Here is a 17,387-nt window from a genome sequence, read left to right on the forward strand (position 1 = left end):
TGGAAAAATTGGTGGAATTAGAAACAATTACCATTTGAATCTTGAATAGAATTCAACATATTCAAAATCTTGCGTTACAGTTACCTACCTACGATACGAATCGGGGGAAGCCGCAAGTTTTGTATTATACGTTCTTAGAATATTTTACATATTAATTAATAACTTATAAAAGCAACATCAATATTCTCGATATTAGATAGGCTTGAGTAGATGCTATTATGGAACATTCGACATTGTTGAATCTGTCGGTGTTATTTATTTTCTCACTTCGATCCGGGAACGTAATAATTTGAATAGAGAGATCGTACAATCGGGTACCCATCGTGGTGAGAAACGGGACGAGCAAGTTTTAATGGTCGGACATCCTTCGCAACAGTTATTCAACTCAAGGACGGGCTAAGCCGAAAGAGATCCAGCTCGTCCGAAGGAAGGAATCCGTGGAAGGAGAGACGGCGGGCTTTCTTCCTTCAGCAGAGGATACTTAGGATTAATCAGGAATGCTGTAATTGAATTTAACGTCCGAATTGAATATTTTCGCTTACAAAGAGCCGAAAGATAGATAGATAGAGATATAGATATAGAGAGAGAGCGAGAGAGAAGGAGAGAGAGGAAGAGAGAAAAGGAAAGAGAGAGAGAGAGAGAGAGAGAGAGCGCGAGAAAGAGAGAGAGAGAGAAAGAGAAAGTACGGAGGAAATAGGTGGGAGGTATGAGAGAGTTCGTGTAATTGGAAAAGCTTGGGATTAACAATTTTGCAAGACTCGGCGAAAATGTTCTCGAAAAGAGGATTGGCAAGGCAACGAGATCCTTTCGCCGGTATCTTCGCGGCTCTGCACTTGTACGTGTATACATCACGTGTACGTGTGCAAAAGAGACGGATGTAGTTATCGATATTGGCAGCAAACTTCTTCGAGAAAATCTGATTTGAGAAATTAATTTATGAGACTCCACAGTTGAGCAAGTTGGCTAAAGTGGCGATCGTGCAGAAATTTCTCATAAATGTGCAAGTAAATGTGCTTCTCGCGAGAGTTTGCAAATGCGAGTACTTATGCTTCGTTCTGCGAGGAGAAACGCTGGAATATTACTGGGTATTTTCGAAAATAAAATCAAAATTGTTGTAACACGCGATCTTTAACCATAACAAGTTTTCATTATTTATTTCTATTGTGCTAAAATTTTTATAAAAAAACTTTTAGATCTTTACACCTTTAAATATAACGTACGTGCATGAATGATACGAATATATCGATTAAATTTTTAAGTATATCACATTTGCATATAAAAGTTAAAAAAAGAGATAAAGAATGTTTAAAGGCTACATAATTCAAATATTTTCTTGATTTTCTTTTTGATTTCTAAAAGAACTCAACAATTTTATACGTGTAATTGTATCTGCGTATGTCTTTGAAAACAAAAAATTTTAAAAAATATTTTACTTGAATGCAATTTCTTCATCAACGATCAATAAACCTGATTGGGCCGCTACTTGCCTCAACAGATTACGGATTGTTTTAAATTCGGTCTATTGTGCACGTCTTAGCGAGCGCATGAGATTGCGTCCGCCCGCAGACCAGCAGCAAATATCTTTAGTGGGGCAAATCGCATCTTTTAAAGTTTAAACCTCCCTCAACGGGGATCACACAAGTACAATTCATTTGAATACCCGTTTTAGTAACCAAGGATTTTTGTAAAATTCACGTAAAAATGCAGATTTCCAGGAAGAAATTGCGGATATAATTCAAAAGTCACTATTGTAATAAAAAATGATTAAAATTAAATTAAGTTTAAACAGATATTAGATATGTAAAATAAGTCAAGTAAATGCAATAATTGTAAAATTAATTTTTTTTTCACATTTATTTTATGTCATTGTATTCAATTTTCTTATGCAATTTTGTGTTCAATATTGACATCTTTCATTTCAATCTTTAAATTTTTAATAAGTTAATTAATAGATTAATTAATAATTCAACTTTCTTGATGAGTTTTTGGAGTGATATTTAATCATTGTTATCAACCGTAATATTTAAAAATATTGCGGGATAATTGTATTCACATATGGATAGTAAATTAAGTGATAGTAGTGAATTTCAACTAACTGGACTCTCCAAGAGAGAAGAGTCCTTTCGTTTCACTGTGCGCATATAGCCCCGTTCTCCGTGTGAACACGGTGCTTCCGCTCACGGTCTGTTAATTTATCTAATTACAATAGCAGGATAATTTACTTTATACGACAGGAAATTCGCGCCAAACGCTGTCAGGAAGTATAAAATTAGTTGCAATACTTTAGAAGCGTCGAAATTTTGGATAATGCAAAACCACCGCTGTCATTTAAACACTATTAATTTCCCCGTTAATCGGCATTTAAATTACACATTAATTATACAAGTAATTACTTTTTGTTAATTTTATATATTTTTATTTTTGTCAAAAGTTAACATAGAATTTGTGTCAAACAAAAGTATAAAATATTAATTACAAAATTAATGATTTTGTGGACTTGATCATATAATTTCATCTTTTGATATGTTTCTTTATTTGCATTATGACACCGCTATTCTATTTATGAATGTATATTTGGAATAAAATAACAAGATTATATATTCAATATTAAAAGTAAGATTAATCGAACTGTTTTGTGCAGCAGGTTTGCAATCTTAAATTTGCACCGTAATATATGGGGATAATGTAATATCTCGACTAAATAATTTAATCCCCGCACATTATCTTGTTTCCATTCACACAAATAAATTGAGAGATCGCGCATTTTCGCATGTCTGTATTGTAGTAATATGAATTTGTCGAAATTATGTCGGCTTCAATACACGACAATATAACAAATTGTAATGTGTTGAAGTGCCGAAGGTACGCTCAAGCACAGTGGCTTAAACGTAAATACGTCTCCGTAAGCAGCGCGACGCGTCAACGGAAGCTTCTCCCCCGCTGCGAGTTAGCGCCTTTTGCAAACGCAACGCAGCGCAAAATGCACAATAATCCCTTGATGTTAGTAGCGAATAAGAGCGAGTCGCGAAGGAGGGTCCGACTTGTGCCGTACTTTTCTTACAGACTGAGAAAATGAATGAAGAAGTCAGGGATTTTTTCAGCGAAACAAAGCTACAAACGCGAGACATTTCTTCGGCTGCAAAGAGACCTCCGGACTATGGAACTCCGGTCCGTTTACACGAATGCTAAACTTTGTGCCATTGTGCGCCGTACTACAATTGCTTTTTTGCGATTGTTCACGAAAAAGAAAGAGTAAAAGAGCGCAGAGAAATGTTTATCTTTCAAAAATAGCTCTATATTAATCACAGACTTGACTGCAGGGCAGGACTTTCGAAAAAAATACTCTTCGACATTATCGTCGGGAATCAAATGTTTTTGCCCTTATCATCCAACAGCCTCCCGTCAACAGCTGCCAGCAAGCCCACCACCACCTACCGTACGGTTGAATTGGCGATGTTGGAAGTCGCAATGGGGGTTTGCTGGAAGAGTCAACCTTAAGCAAAGCAGCATTAAGAGCGCATATCCACGCTCGTTCACTGTCGGAGTAAGTTATAAATCGATTTGTACCCCGGCCAATGAGGGGTGGAAATGGCGCGTTTTGATTGGCCGCTGCCCAGACCACTCCCACAGTGTTAATAAAGCCTCCGAACGAAAACCAGTTCACAACGCCACAATCGTTACTTCATATGACGCAGTGCATGTCAACGATGCTAGATGTTCGAATTTAGCTTCTGTCATGCAAAGATAATAACTGATATTTATGATACAAAGTTAAAAAAATACTTACATAAAAAATGCACTGTAGCTATGATTTCAATGCACTCTTGTAGATATCGATTGTATATTGATGTTATTATTGTATAAACCATGTGTATATTTATTCTCTGTGATTTATGTCAAATATATAAAGAATTGGTAAGTTTATTATATACAATCGTCTTAATGTAATACATTTTTATACGTATATATGTGTAGCTATATATTTATATTATGCAAATAAGAAAAAGAAAAACAACAGAAAACATAATTCTGAGTATCAAAATATGAAATAAGCATCATATAATAGTAAAAACACATTTGATATGTCATTATATAAAAGAATTTATAAATTGCTTATTGTTATAAAAATAAATACAAATGTTCTCGTTTTATAAATATTCGAGTAGCAATATCAATCTTACGACAAAAGATTAGTCGATATTATGAAAAGTGCCTTCATAATGAAACATACATTATAATCATTTGATATTCGTAATTGTGGTATTACGGATGAGTTATTCAACAATAGAAACGTGAGAGCGCACATTTATAATTACCTGGAAATACCGATAGCTTATGATATAATGGCAGTGCAATGAATTCAATATGATCCACATCATTTTCAGCTCATGTTATCAATTAATTAAATAAACAATTTCGTTACATCATGAATCTGTAATCTAATAAATCTAGCCATTATCACAGATCTGTGCTGTAACAATAAATTGATAAATTATTTGCCTAACTAATGTCATGTGTTACGCTGAAAATTCTGTTCGACATTTCTCTTTTTACAATGTATTATCATAATGCACAATGTACATAATGCACAAAAAGTCAGAAGACACGAAATAAATGACAATGGTTCCTGTCGTTTTCACAGAGCTTCAATGAAGTCGTAAATTTGGAAGAAAGATTTTGTTAATTAAAATGAGTACAATTAATTCATTTGTAAAATTTATTTATTAAAAAATGTATTATTATTATTATTTTATATACTGCTATAAGATAACTCGTATAACAATAAAAATAAGATTGAAGAAAGTATCGGAGGTCACACAGAGAGCTAGACTCTTACACTTCACCATCTCGCAATCTAGGTTCACGTTTATTCACGGCTGCCTGGCCGAGAGCTCGAGCTCTCCAAAGCATCCGCGACAGTCACCAGGCGCGAAAAGTCCCTCTTTTCTCCATGGTGAACCACTCCGCCGCCGTAGGCGTAGCCGCCATCGAGGCGTCGACATTGCTAAACCCCACCTTCTCGTGCTGGTAAATAGGGCTATGTCTACTCGGCTGGCCGTCTCAAAAAGCCGACCAATCCGCGATACGAGACGGCCACTGCCAACTGCGTAAAGTAGCGGAGGCGCCTTTGTCGTTCAGGTCCGCGCGCGAGGGGTTGCAGGACGGAGAACGAAACGCAGGACGAAGTGGAGAGAGAGGTGGCAAGCAAGGCGGAAGAGAGGGGTAGACGAGTGACGGCGAGTCGGTGAGCGCGGATGGGGGCGAAACACCACCCTCCGCTCTCTCGTGCGAGGAGTAACGTGTGTGTGGGTGCACGTTAGCATTCGTACCAGCCGCCCCCGGAGGTTTCCCTTCTTCGTTCGCCGTCGCGCATCCGAGCAACCCCACGCTGCACGACAGTTCAGTTGCCTAACGCCGCGACGACGATACGGTTGCACTACGAGTTCGCTCAACGCCGGGATCATCCCTCCGGGGCGACCTACCCTCCGCTTGCGTTACGTCGTGCCTCTTCGAACGTGAAGTCGCAACCGGGGACGATAATTTCGTGCGCGCGCCCCATCCAACGAAATACGAAAAACTCCGATCTCGCACCGAGCATTGTTTTGTGACGCGAAAAAATCTAACCTCAATTGCCGATAATATGACTACATATGGCGCTTCTTGTCAAAGACGCTAACAAACTTTGCCGCCAGAACTCCAGAAATTCCAGCATCAATCAGTTCTTGATCATTCCGTTGGCGTGTTCACGTCAAAAAACAATCATCAAGGTTTCGGCACGTCAGCATCATCCTGGTTCGTCCTTGACATCAATCCCTTTTCGAAGAGAATGAAGGAAAATGGTTCCGCGGAACCGCATGAAGCAGCTCGCTCCAGCTTGCACGCGCTTCCATGATTGAAATTTTACCATTTGCACGGCCTTCTTGTGCGCGTGTTCTATGTGCGTATGTCAAGGAGAGGCGAAGCTTCGAATAAAGAGAATTCAAGTTTAATTCGAATTTAGATTTCGAATTGAATTTGAATTTGGAGAAATCGAGAAAAGATATCGCATGGAGCGATATCGCGACGAGCAATAGACAGAATAATTCGTACCTGATTACAACGAAACGCTCGTTTTAATGAAGTGAAAGACAAGCGACAAATAAAAATCGTGGAGTGTTGTAATATGAGTGAGAAAACATCGAAAACTCCGCGCTCCATTTGAAGAACGCGTATTGTTCGCACGTTGCCGACGGTCAGCGAATATCGTCGAAAGTTTGTTTGCCAGCGACAATTTACCCGAAGTACAACGAAGATATAACAAATCGAAACAACTGATATTCCGCCGTCGAACACGTTGACGCACAGGTATTGGTTCAAAAATTTCAATTTTTATGGACATGCATAAAAACACTTAGAATCTGTTAGATCTTCATGTCGCTCGGCTTTTTTTCATGCCAATTGCACGCGATACGACTAGAAATCAAATTTTCAAACAGTTTTAAAGCAAATCTTTGTAATTTCAAACAAATATTCCTGCGATCAATAATTGTTGGCAGACAGCGAGCGTAATGTCAAGGCTTGTCAAATTTAAAGTCAAAGTTCCGGCGACTTTGCGAAAAATCTCACTGAAAGCAATGTTAACTTTGTAAATCACATCGAAAATTTCGCTGCTTTCTATGTTTAATTTACAAAAAGAAAGGAAACCAATTAGAATAAACTATGAAGACAATGTTTCATCTGTTTCAACAACTTCGTGAGAAATCCCACTGAAAGTACCGTCGACTTCATAAGCGGCGCCAACGATTTTGCAATATTCACTGTTTTCTGTGTTTAAAACCACGAAAAAGAAGAGGAAGGAAAACCAATTAGAATAAACTGCAAAGACGGGCTGTTCCGTAAGTAAAAAATCGCACCAAAGCATCGGCTTTGTAAGTCGCACGAGAAATCTTACGATATTATCCGTGTAAGAGCTAGAAAGAAGAAATAGAATTGATAAAAATTCAAGAAATACAACGACTCTCTTTGATTGAGTTCCTAAACATTGAAAGAAGAGCCTTCTGAGAAGATTAAACAACGATTAATCCGAAAGACCTAATCGCTTCGCGATTCAAGCAACCGAGGAGACACCGTAGACATAAGTTTCGCGTTCTCGAATGCGCATTCAGAGCCGCGGCGGCCGGCGGCTCCGTACGGCTCGTGTTCCCTCGCAGAGTTTTTATCGCGCGCCTATTGCCAAGTTCGCGGTTTGAGAAGCAACGGGAATCAACCTTCCCTCACCTTCTTCCGTGGCCGAGGATGTCGCTCTGAGTCCGTCGTTGATATCAAATAAAAAGATGCCGCAGCAACAGCAACGATCGGCCTTCGCGATTCAGGAGCTGCTGGGCTTGGATGGCACCGGAAACAGAAGCGGCGGGACCGATCGCGGGTCGCCGCAAGGTTCACCGCCCGCCGGGGTCTCGGCGGTCTCTTACGCCCCGGCCGCGCCGCATCACTCGAAATTATGGGAGTACATGCCCGGCCTGAATCACTTGGGCAATTTGGGGAATCTGGGAAATCTCGGGAATCTAGGCAATCTCACGGCCTCGAGGATGGCCTACCTGAACGCGCAGGCGGCCGTCGCAGCCGCCTTTCTGCCGCCGCCTCACCCCCACCCGGCTCATCACGTACCGCACCATCAGGTGCATCAATCGGGCCAACTTCCGGCTTCGCCGCCCGGCGTTAACCTGCATCCTGCAGCACATGCGCAGCACGTACTTCCTGGCACGGCCGTCACCGCGAATCATCATCAGCATAGCCCAACTCAGCACACGCCGCCTCACGGTGAGTCAATTTTGATTCTCTGCTCAGCAATCACCATCCGGGTTTGTTGCAGCCACGTCTGCTGTTCTGATTTTTTTTTTTTTTCAACAATTCGAATAATAGAATGAAATCTTTTGCGTTGTATTTCGAATTGTGCGGCTCTATATTAAATTTTTAACTCCACTGTAAGAGCTAAGCACAAGATGAGTTTCCGTAACAGAATGTACTCCTATTTTCACCGTAACAGTGACTTCAAATTTTATTTACGCTGTGTTTTTAGCAATATACGATTGTTTTGTGAAACTTTTGTTATAGCAATTTCGCAAACTGTTAAGTAGTCACTTAATTTATTCTACAAAAAGTGAGTTATTTTCTTTATAAAGCATTACAATATTTATAGCGATCACATGTTATTTACTAAAAACTTTTATTCAATATGAGAGAGAGAGAGAGATATTTGAGAGCTATAAAAACAATTTTTACAAATAACTATCACTGTTAATACATAGGTAATATGATCATAATGCACAATGCTATCAATACATTCCTTTTGCACAGTATCATCTAGCAGCAAATATATATCGGGAAACTGTGCGTTAATTGTAGACAAGATTGAACTTATGACCCTCTGTTCCACGAGCATCGAAGTAAATTAATAGGCGTATTGTCGTCCTGGCGTGAAACGAGCACTTAACTGCCACTTATAGCTATCACTTAACAGAGAGCTACTCAAGATCAGGTTACCGAAAATTGACATATACCTTTGTCGCGCATCCATGCACGCCGTCGACATTGTACGCCGTTAACAGAATCTGTGGAAATTTTTGGGAAAACTCTATTCAATCGGCAGCTGCATAGCTATTGTAATATTTTCAATGCACACAAACGTCAATTATGTGCTTTCGAACATCCGCACTCGATCAAAGTAGAAACTTTTATTTGTATTATATAGGCATAGTAATTTACCTCTAAATAAAGCAGAAATCGATGCATCTAGTAGTTCAAAAATTAAATTTTTTGTGTCTAATTTGTTTATATGTGAAAAAGTAATTCGTTTAAAAATTTGTTTACTTGTAAAATACAATTTTATTTTCTACGATGATTATTTAGTAAATATCGCATAGGTTATAATTTATATTATTCTGCAAAAATTTCTTCGAAAAGTTCTAGTATAATTCTTTCACAAGTGCAATTGTGTCTTTTATCAAATAGCAATGCGCATAAGCACAAGTTTTTATATTTGCATTTCATACTCACATTATATTATTCTTCTCTGCATTTAAAATACAAGCAATTAACAAAATATTATAATATTGTAATGCTTTATATAAAATATCAAAGATTGTAATCAATTTTTGTTGACAAGAAAAGCGTATATTTTATGAATATTGATATTAGATGACAAAAAAAAAAAAGAAAGAAAAGAGGCGAAGAGAGAAGCGGGCACACCGTGTGGGAATTGATTATTTTCGTCAGAATAATCCCTAACGTTATGAATAATTAGTGGTATAATGAGTTGAGTGTTAAGTAGGCCTGCAATGTTTCACCATAGCACAAAGAGCGTCGACAAAATGGCCATTTGTTCCACCCGATTGTTCTCAACCTGCATGTTCGTGACGTCGACACTTTAAAGCATTAAAGTTATTGAACATTAAATATTTTATTTACTTACAAATATTAACTTGATTAAAATAATACCACATATCAACTTCTATTAAGTTAATGCAGAAGTGAGAAATGTGTATATAATACGTGTATATATTATCATCAATAGCACAAACGATTCACTAACGATTCACATAAATTAAAAAATTACATCAGATTTTTTAATTAAAGTGTAATAGATGCATTATTTTCTTTTTGTGTGATATACATATTTATGAATATGAGTTGTATGAATGTATGTATATAATAAAATTTTTACGCTACATTTTTAATGTCTGCGTTAGAACTTTGAAATATTTCACTTACGCAAATTATCTTATTACATAGAAATTTGTGCCAGTTTAATTTTTATTAAATTGTAGAAGTTGATTTCAACGAGTAGCTCTAACATAGCGTTAAATTTTGCGACGCAGAACGAATTTTGAGAACGATTTTCGGGTATCGGATTCCCGACGCGGGACAAAAGATCTGCCGTTCCATTCAAACGTCGCTCTCTGGCACCTTGTCTTACAGCATTTACTCGGTGTGCTCTGTTCGTTCGTTTTTGTCTTAAATCTTAGGCAGATTTAAAGACGAGGGCACAGGCCAAGGATCTTACTACCGTTAGTATACGAACCGTTCGCTTCGTTTTTAATGATAAACACATCGATTTAAAACTCCTGAACGCTTTTATTGCACGCTTTTATCTATCCAACTATAGTACATCTAAAATTTTGTTTATTATATTTTATTGCACGAAACCAACTACAATAAATAAAAAAATTATATGAAAATAAAATTCAGCGTCACATCAGGAAGTTAAAAAAGAAGAACTATTAGATATGATTTATCGATGTTAATTTTCGTTGTAATTTTCTCGCTTATTTCTAGTTTTATGAAAAACAATCTGGTGCGTATAAAAGTTTAGACAGTAGCAAAGAATTTAAAATTAAAAAATTATTTTTGTTGCAAAAGTCGTAACTGACAAGCTTATCCTTTTTATTAATAAAATTATTTAAAGTTTCATAAGATAGAAAACCATATTGAGATGCAACATTGAGAATGACGAGTCACAGTAAACTATACTATCACCAGGAACGAGCTCAGGCAAGAAAAATACGTGAACGATAGGTGAAGGAAAAAAACCGCTGGGAAAAGAAGTGCATGAGAGGGATTCTCAGATGTTGATAGGCAATTTAGTTGATTACGGACATTAAACGGTACGAAAAAGCAACTTCGAGCCACGACTGCTAGGAAGATAAAAGTGCGAATCAAACGATTTTACGAATCGGAGTTTTTAGAACAACGCGAGTTCTGACTGCCTTCCTCGTTTGCAACTACTGCAAGCATTTCAAACTGCTTTATGCGCGACACAATAGGCAATGTTTCTGCTTGTACCGAATCTTTTTGTTTTCTGCGAGACTGATTTGCACATAATACAAATAACATAAGCAATAAAATCGTTCACAAAAAAATAATAAATTCTTTTTTAATTCTTTTAAGGTAATTCCAACGATACAAAAATATTGAAAATAAGTAGGGCTAGATGTATAAAGAAAATGCTGTAAAATCAGCAGACAAAGCAGTTTTTATTTGACTTGACTGTACTTTTCACACGTAAACGATATACACATTGTTAACAAAAAGGTTATTTTAATAACTATGAAAAAATTCTAAAAAAATTTGAAAGATTGCCTGATTGTATATACATTTATTTCTTAAAGTTTCAAATAAATCTTGAATACCTTGAGGAATCGTTGGAACTATCTTAAAATAATATAAATATTGGATACGCAAATATTATGTATGTGTATAGTTGATAATAAATTAAAAGAAAAATTAATTTTATTTTGTTCAGTATTCAATTAACATACATTTAAATAACACATTAAAAATTGTTAAGAATGAAACATAAATTTAACTCTTCGTGTAACTTTAATTTAATCTTCAATGTAAATATTACATTTTTTGCTTGCAATGAATATAGATATGTGTGTAGAAAGAGAATTTGCTGCCATTTTTATGAAACTTTACATCCAAGAGTTCTTGAAATTGCGAAATTTGAATGCGACATCGAAATACCGAAATTCACACAATAAGTGCAACACAATAAATTCAATATGTCTTTATGAAAGAAGCGCTCACGTGAAAATTGCTTTCCAGACCATTCGATAGGCAAAAGGATTATGCTCCGCGGTTGTTGCGCAAATCGACGAATCGAAAGTGTCATCGAAAGCTTCGAACTCATATAGGTATATATATTCGCGTTTCTGCCTTCGCACGTAGTCAAACCCGTCGACGTCCGTCATTGGTACTCGCCCCTGTGCGAAATGGCTTCCTCTGAAAAGTCGCGGCGACGAAGCGGAAAAAATAGAGCGGAGTGACAAAGCGAAGGGATACGGTCTTCAGTAACAGATCGATACTGATTAGTACTTTAAAGTGTGAGGCCTGTATTTTTCGCGCATTCACGCGCGCATCGTTTGTGTGCGTGCGCGTTTGATACGACGACGACTCTCGCGCGACAAAGTGCTTCAGCCAAGAAGTCTCGAATGAATTAGCAAGGCTACAAATTTGTCAGCGCGCTTTGTTTCCGAGAAAAGTGCCGCGCTTCAACGCGTAAGAGACTCGCGGTGCCGACTACGTTTGCATACATTTGCACGTGCGGATGCGCGATTTTTTTGCGCGGCCACGCGTGAGTAAGTGGCTCGCGATGTAAATTAGCGCACTTGCAATAAAAACCAATGCAAAACGGATTCTTTACGCTTTTGGAAAAGTGTTCGCCGATATAAAGAACAGTTATCAGTCTTTGAAAACGTCTGTGTGAATATTTATGTGCGTGAGATAAAATATAACACAATTTAATATGGAAAAGTAATAACAAGTATGCATTTTGTAAATAATCTTAATATCTTAATTAATCTATTACATTTAAAAATTTATCTCTCCGTACATGCTTCTTTTTTCTTCTTCTCCGATTGTCTTTTGACGACTGTGTGTAAAACAATTTTTATAGTGAATAAAAACGTAATGGCTTTTAAAGTATTTTTTAAAGTTATAAGATGCACTTCTGACAAAAAAAAAAAACATAAAAGAAAGCAATTTGTTCAGTCTGTGCATGAAAACTAGAAAAGTCCGAAGTTGCAGTGTGGCGCGCAAAAAAGAAAATAAATGGCATTCCTGTTGTAATGAGTATCTTGCATTTTTCTCGATATGATTCAAATATATTCCGAGGACTTCATTGGTTTATTATACAAGAAAATGCAACGCAGTCGCGGCACTTGGCCCGGCTTATGCAATTGCAAATGCAAATTAAATGAAATTAAACAGTTAATTAAAGTACCCGACGCCCCTGGAGAAGTTAATTGAGATTCTTGGGAGATTTGTCGCGCGGAATGTCTTAATTTAGTTCCTTAAGCGCCCTAACTCGCCTTAACAACTTAGAATAATTGGATACCACTGCCGAGGCACACTTAACGCTAGAAGGAGGAAAATTTAGTCTTCTAGCATGGACGTCTCTTTTTTAAACGCGTCGCAATTCACGCGTTTAAAGTAATTTTGCCGGGTTTTTCCTCCGCAAGGAAAACTCTTACTTGCAGGCTAGTGCGTCATTCGTAATCGAGAGCAAAATAACGCATTTTTACATTGATTTTATTTTTATTCTACTACTCTTTCCCTCTTGTCTTCTTCTCTTCTTCCGTTTCCTTTGCTACAAAATAACGATTCTCCAATTTTTGGATTAGCGGCGCGATTGGTAAAATTTTCATTTCTGAATGTAACACAGAAATAATGATCTTGGGTATTATTTACATTGAACCATGCTGATTAATCTCAAAAATATAGTTTCCTACATAAATATATTAATATACGTATAATTATTTTAGTTATTTTATTGCGAGTTTAATTGCAACGTTGTTGTTTTTTAATTTTATTTAAAAAATATTTAATTATTAATTTTATAATAATATAATAACACATATGTATATGCATGCAAAATAAATAGTAAAATTTATAATATATAAAGATCAAATATATTATTTTAAAAATAACATTTGTAATTTGATAATTTATTTTTTCGATTAATCCAACAAAAGCAAAAACTTCATGTACATTTTATAATGCATTTTTTAATGATTATATTTTAGATTGCAGCGTATATTTTTATTACAAATATATTATTTTAATAATAATTAAAACATTGTTTAATACAATCAATATTGTAAAATAAACATATAAAATTTGTCGAAATATTAAGATTTATTAATTAAAAATATTTTTTAAGATTTCTCATATAGTAAAGATATAAAAATCAATATGCGACGTGTCCAACAATGAGCGCATGAATTTTTGACAATTTGATTAAGCAATCAGCTATAAGCACTTGTTATGTAAAAACTATTTTTGCCTCTTATATGCTTAAATATTTCGGTATAAACATTTTCGTCTTCAAGTAACCTCAGAAAAAAACAGAGTTTATAGATAAAAAAGTGATTTGCTATTTTCGAGGGTCTCCGAATATTATATCTTTATTCGGTGCGTGACAATCTAATTCATATTTTCCCACCGATTGATTATCACAGGTTTTGCAGTTTCGGGGAGAGAAATGATTTTCTCTTATTACACTCTCGTCGCGATGTCAATCATTTGACCCTCGTCGCCGCCAGTAGCTCACCTAATCGCCTAATCGTATAATCCGCTCCAACAAATCAATTCGGGTCTCCCAACCAAAAGCACCACTTCACGCTCTATAGCTTTTGCCTAGCAACTATACCGATTACCAAATGCGGAATCTTGTGTGAATTTGTTTGAATCAATCATAAAATATATTTTGATTCGAGTCACGATATTAAAATGCCAAATTCATTCGATAATGGTTTTATGCGTATCTGTGAAATGTTAATTTTAAAATATTCACAAACGTATAATTATTTGCACAAGATGTAAAAAAGATTGGATTAACATAAGAAACAGTTATTAATATTTAATTGCTAATTACTGTTTTGTTCATGAACGATATATTAAAAATAAAATGCAATAGATATAATATGAAACAAACATGGCATTTTACATTATTTTATATTCGATTAATATTAGAATACAAATTTATTGTGCAGGATATTATTTTCCCCACAAAATCTGTATTTTACTTTTATAAAAATATATGTAATCAATAGAAGACGCGATTGCTACGAAGCGTTTCTTACATCAGATTTTCGAGAAATTATTAACTAAAAGTTTAGTTAGCACATTGTATATTTATTACAAAGTTCATGATTTCTTTCATAATACTTAGTTTTCTCATTTACATTTGATAAATGTTTTAATCAATGTGTCGTAAAATATGACAATCTAATCTCCATCGCATACCTAATTATGCACTTAAAGATGTATAATAACATCTTAAAATATTGGCAAGTTTTTCATACATGATTTGATTCTTTATTTTATATATTTACAAAATTCTTTGCATAAACCAACGTTGTGTATTCGATGTTTTAATACAAAATAAAAGACACACGCGTTGTTTTTAAATTTCACTGTTTTTTCAGTTAATATTGTACAGCTAATTGTAAGATATCCTTAATATCGCGCAATCGTAGCCGCATTCGATTGTGAATCGCCGGTCTGTTGTCGCAACATCGGATACGCAAACGTATGTATATCGATCTACTGCCTCCAACAGAGTCATGCGCGTTAACGGGCTAGGTACAACCATGGCTCGTCGTACCGTAAACTTGTCAGCATTGTTTCAAGGCGGCGCGTACACACGGCCAGGCTATCAATCGGCCTTTTCGCGCGGGACACTCACCTCGTAAATTTTCACCCTTTGACACGCGCCCGATGCTGAGCCCCGTGAGCCCGGAGCGGGGATCGGGGACCCAGCTATGGCGGTGCGCGTCGGCGCGACAGTGGCAACCCCGTTGGCGCAGAAGCTTCAACCCCTCGGGACCTGCGGGACGTTAATGAAATAACACGGGAATTAGTCTCGGACATTACCGACAAACTATGTCCATTACTGCACCCCGCGATGGTGTAGCGTTCCACGAAGGCTGAACTTTGAGGACCGCTACGCCAGCGCGAGCTGAGAAAAGGATTTAAAAAAGAATCAGTGGAAATTGTGACTTCTCTCGTAGATCGTATGCGCCAAATTACGTTTGCGTACAATTTTTCACTTAAGATTATAATTATACTTTATTAAAATGTCCGCGCGTCGTATTGTTTAATTTCAAATACGGCACTCCGGATGAGAAAAATGAAGCACATCATACACACTGTCCGAGAATCAATTGAACTCTGATCAGTCTTTGATTCGATCGAGCTTTAAATTTTTTGATCAATAATCGCCATATGTAAATCTCTAGACACGATGCGTGTCAATTTGAAAATATCTAATTGGAAGTGTATCAATGATCGAAAATATCGTGTGTAATACGTTTCTAAAATTTTTTTTTTCGAAAACGCTTCTACTCGCAACACGGATAGCGCGAGTAAATCAAATAGAAAAATGCTAATCGACGTTGATGCAGCCCCCGGCGTTTCCGAGACTTCATCCGTTGCTCGGCATACGCGTAGCGCGCGACACTCATTCGCGGCATTCATACGACCACTACGACGCGCGGTACCCTTGTATTCTGCGAATATCGCGTACACATACATATACGCGCATGCATCATCGCTATGAGCTTTCAAGCGAGCGCGCGTAAGTCGCTCAAATTGGTACGGATTTCCAGCCCAACACCTCGATTGTCCTCCGCTAAAGAGTGCTTTGCGGGCATACGTGAATTCATGCCTCGAATACACGAAGTCGTTGTTGTTCCTTCCCTCTCCCTCTACTACACCCTCTAACTTCCTTCAGCAGCTCTTGCCACAACACACTTCCTCTGCGTTTCTTTTCTACGATTCCCTCTCTGTCTTTCTCCTTCTCTCTCCTTCTCTCTCTCTCTCTCTCTCTCTCTCTCTCTCTCTCTCTCTCTTTCTCTCTCTCTCTTTTACATTGTTTTACTGTATAATTGTCTTTTTCTCCCCTGCATTCAAGATCCCTCCCTTGTTGATCCCTACTTTGCTCACACATGTACCACCCTTTCTCTCATCCGTTCATCCCTTCACTCACGAAGCTCGCACTCTCTGTTTCCCTTTTTTTTTCTCTCTCTTTCTTTCTCACGTACCCTGTCGTACGTCGCGTTTTCTGCGCATATCTGCTTTCCGCGGTTGCTCTATTTTTTCCTTTTCTTAGCTATCTTGTCACCGTTTCTTTTTTTTTTTTTTTTTTATTTTTTTTATTAAGTAATTTCTTAGCAATCGATTATCTTCTCGAACGATTAAGAGTTCTGAGGCTTCCAAGAACGTTCTGCATATTTTGCAGCAAGTATGAAACCGCGATTCGACTCTTTCAAGGGAAATCGCATGTCAGGCTATCGAAAAGACACGTTCGAGTAACGTGTTGAATGGACCGGCGTGTTTCACAGCCGTCCGCGTGCACGCCTGCGAGAGATCGTAAAAGAGACCCGTGGAGGACGCCTTTTCAAGGAGTAACCGCAAATCCTAGTATAATACTAATAGGGCCATAATAGGGTCAATAGGGCTTAGCCGCGCGACGACAATAAGATCTTGTCAAAATACGTCGGGTAACACGAGCCTAGAAAGCGGATTTTTCTCAATGGGGGTCTGTCTGTCACCCTCTTCCCTCTCCCGCGTCAATTGGGTATGAGGCGATGCACATTATTGGGGTTTTCAAAAAAATCTGAAACCTTCCACCCGGGTACGTGATTGGGGTTTAAGTTTCACCGCGGCAGCCGTCGACCGCGCGAAAAAAGGAAGGACAAATAGGAAAAACCGAAGAATGACGATATCAGCCTGACATATACTGTTCGGATTTCAAGTGCATGTACCTATTTACGTGCGATTTACGCTGAATACGGGCTCAATTTTCGGCAACGTTTTCTTTTAGGGTAGTTTTTAGGCACTCA

At 37.3% G+C, this 17,387-nt stretch overlaps 1 protein-coding gene across 3 annotated transcripts in view; it reads left to right on the forward strand.

The window, feature by feature from the left end:
• Window positions 1-5,179: 5,179 nt before the first annotated feature.
• Window positions 5,180-17,387, forward strand: part of LOC105674684 (visual system homeobox 2-like) — a 51,348-nt gene continuing 39,140 nt past the window's right edge. Inside the window, exon 1 of one of the 3 annotated variants that reach the window (XM_067347479.1) lies at window positions 5,180-7,800. In XM_067347479.1, the coding sequence (XP_067203580.1) occupies window positions 7,314-7,800 (487 nt within the window). In that variant the 5' untranslated portion in view covers window positions 5,180-7,313. The remainder of the gene's footprint in view (window positions 7,801-17,387) is intronic. The other 2 variants (XM_067347480.1, XM_012371190.2) reach the window with 2 other exon arrangements.

Source organism: Linepithema humile, chromosome 1 (genome assembly GCF_040581485.1).
Source record: "Linepithema humile isolate Giens D197 chromosome 1, Lhum_UNIL_v1.0, whole genome shotgun sequence".
NCBI classification, from domain to species: Eukaryota; Metazoa; Arthropoda; class Insecta; order Hymenoptera; family Formicidae; genus Linepithema; species Linepithema humile.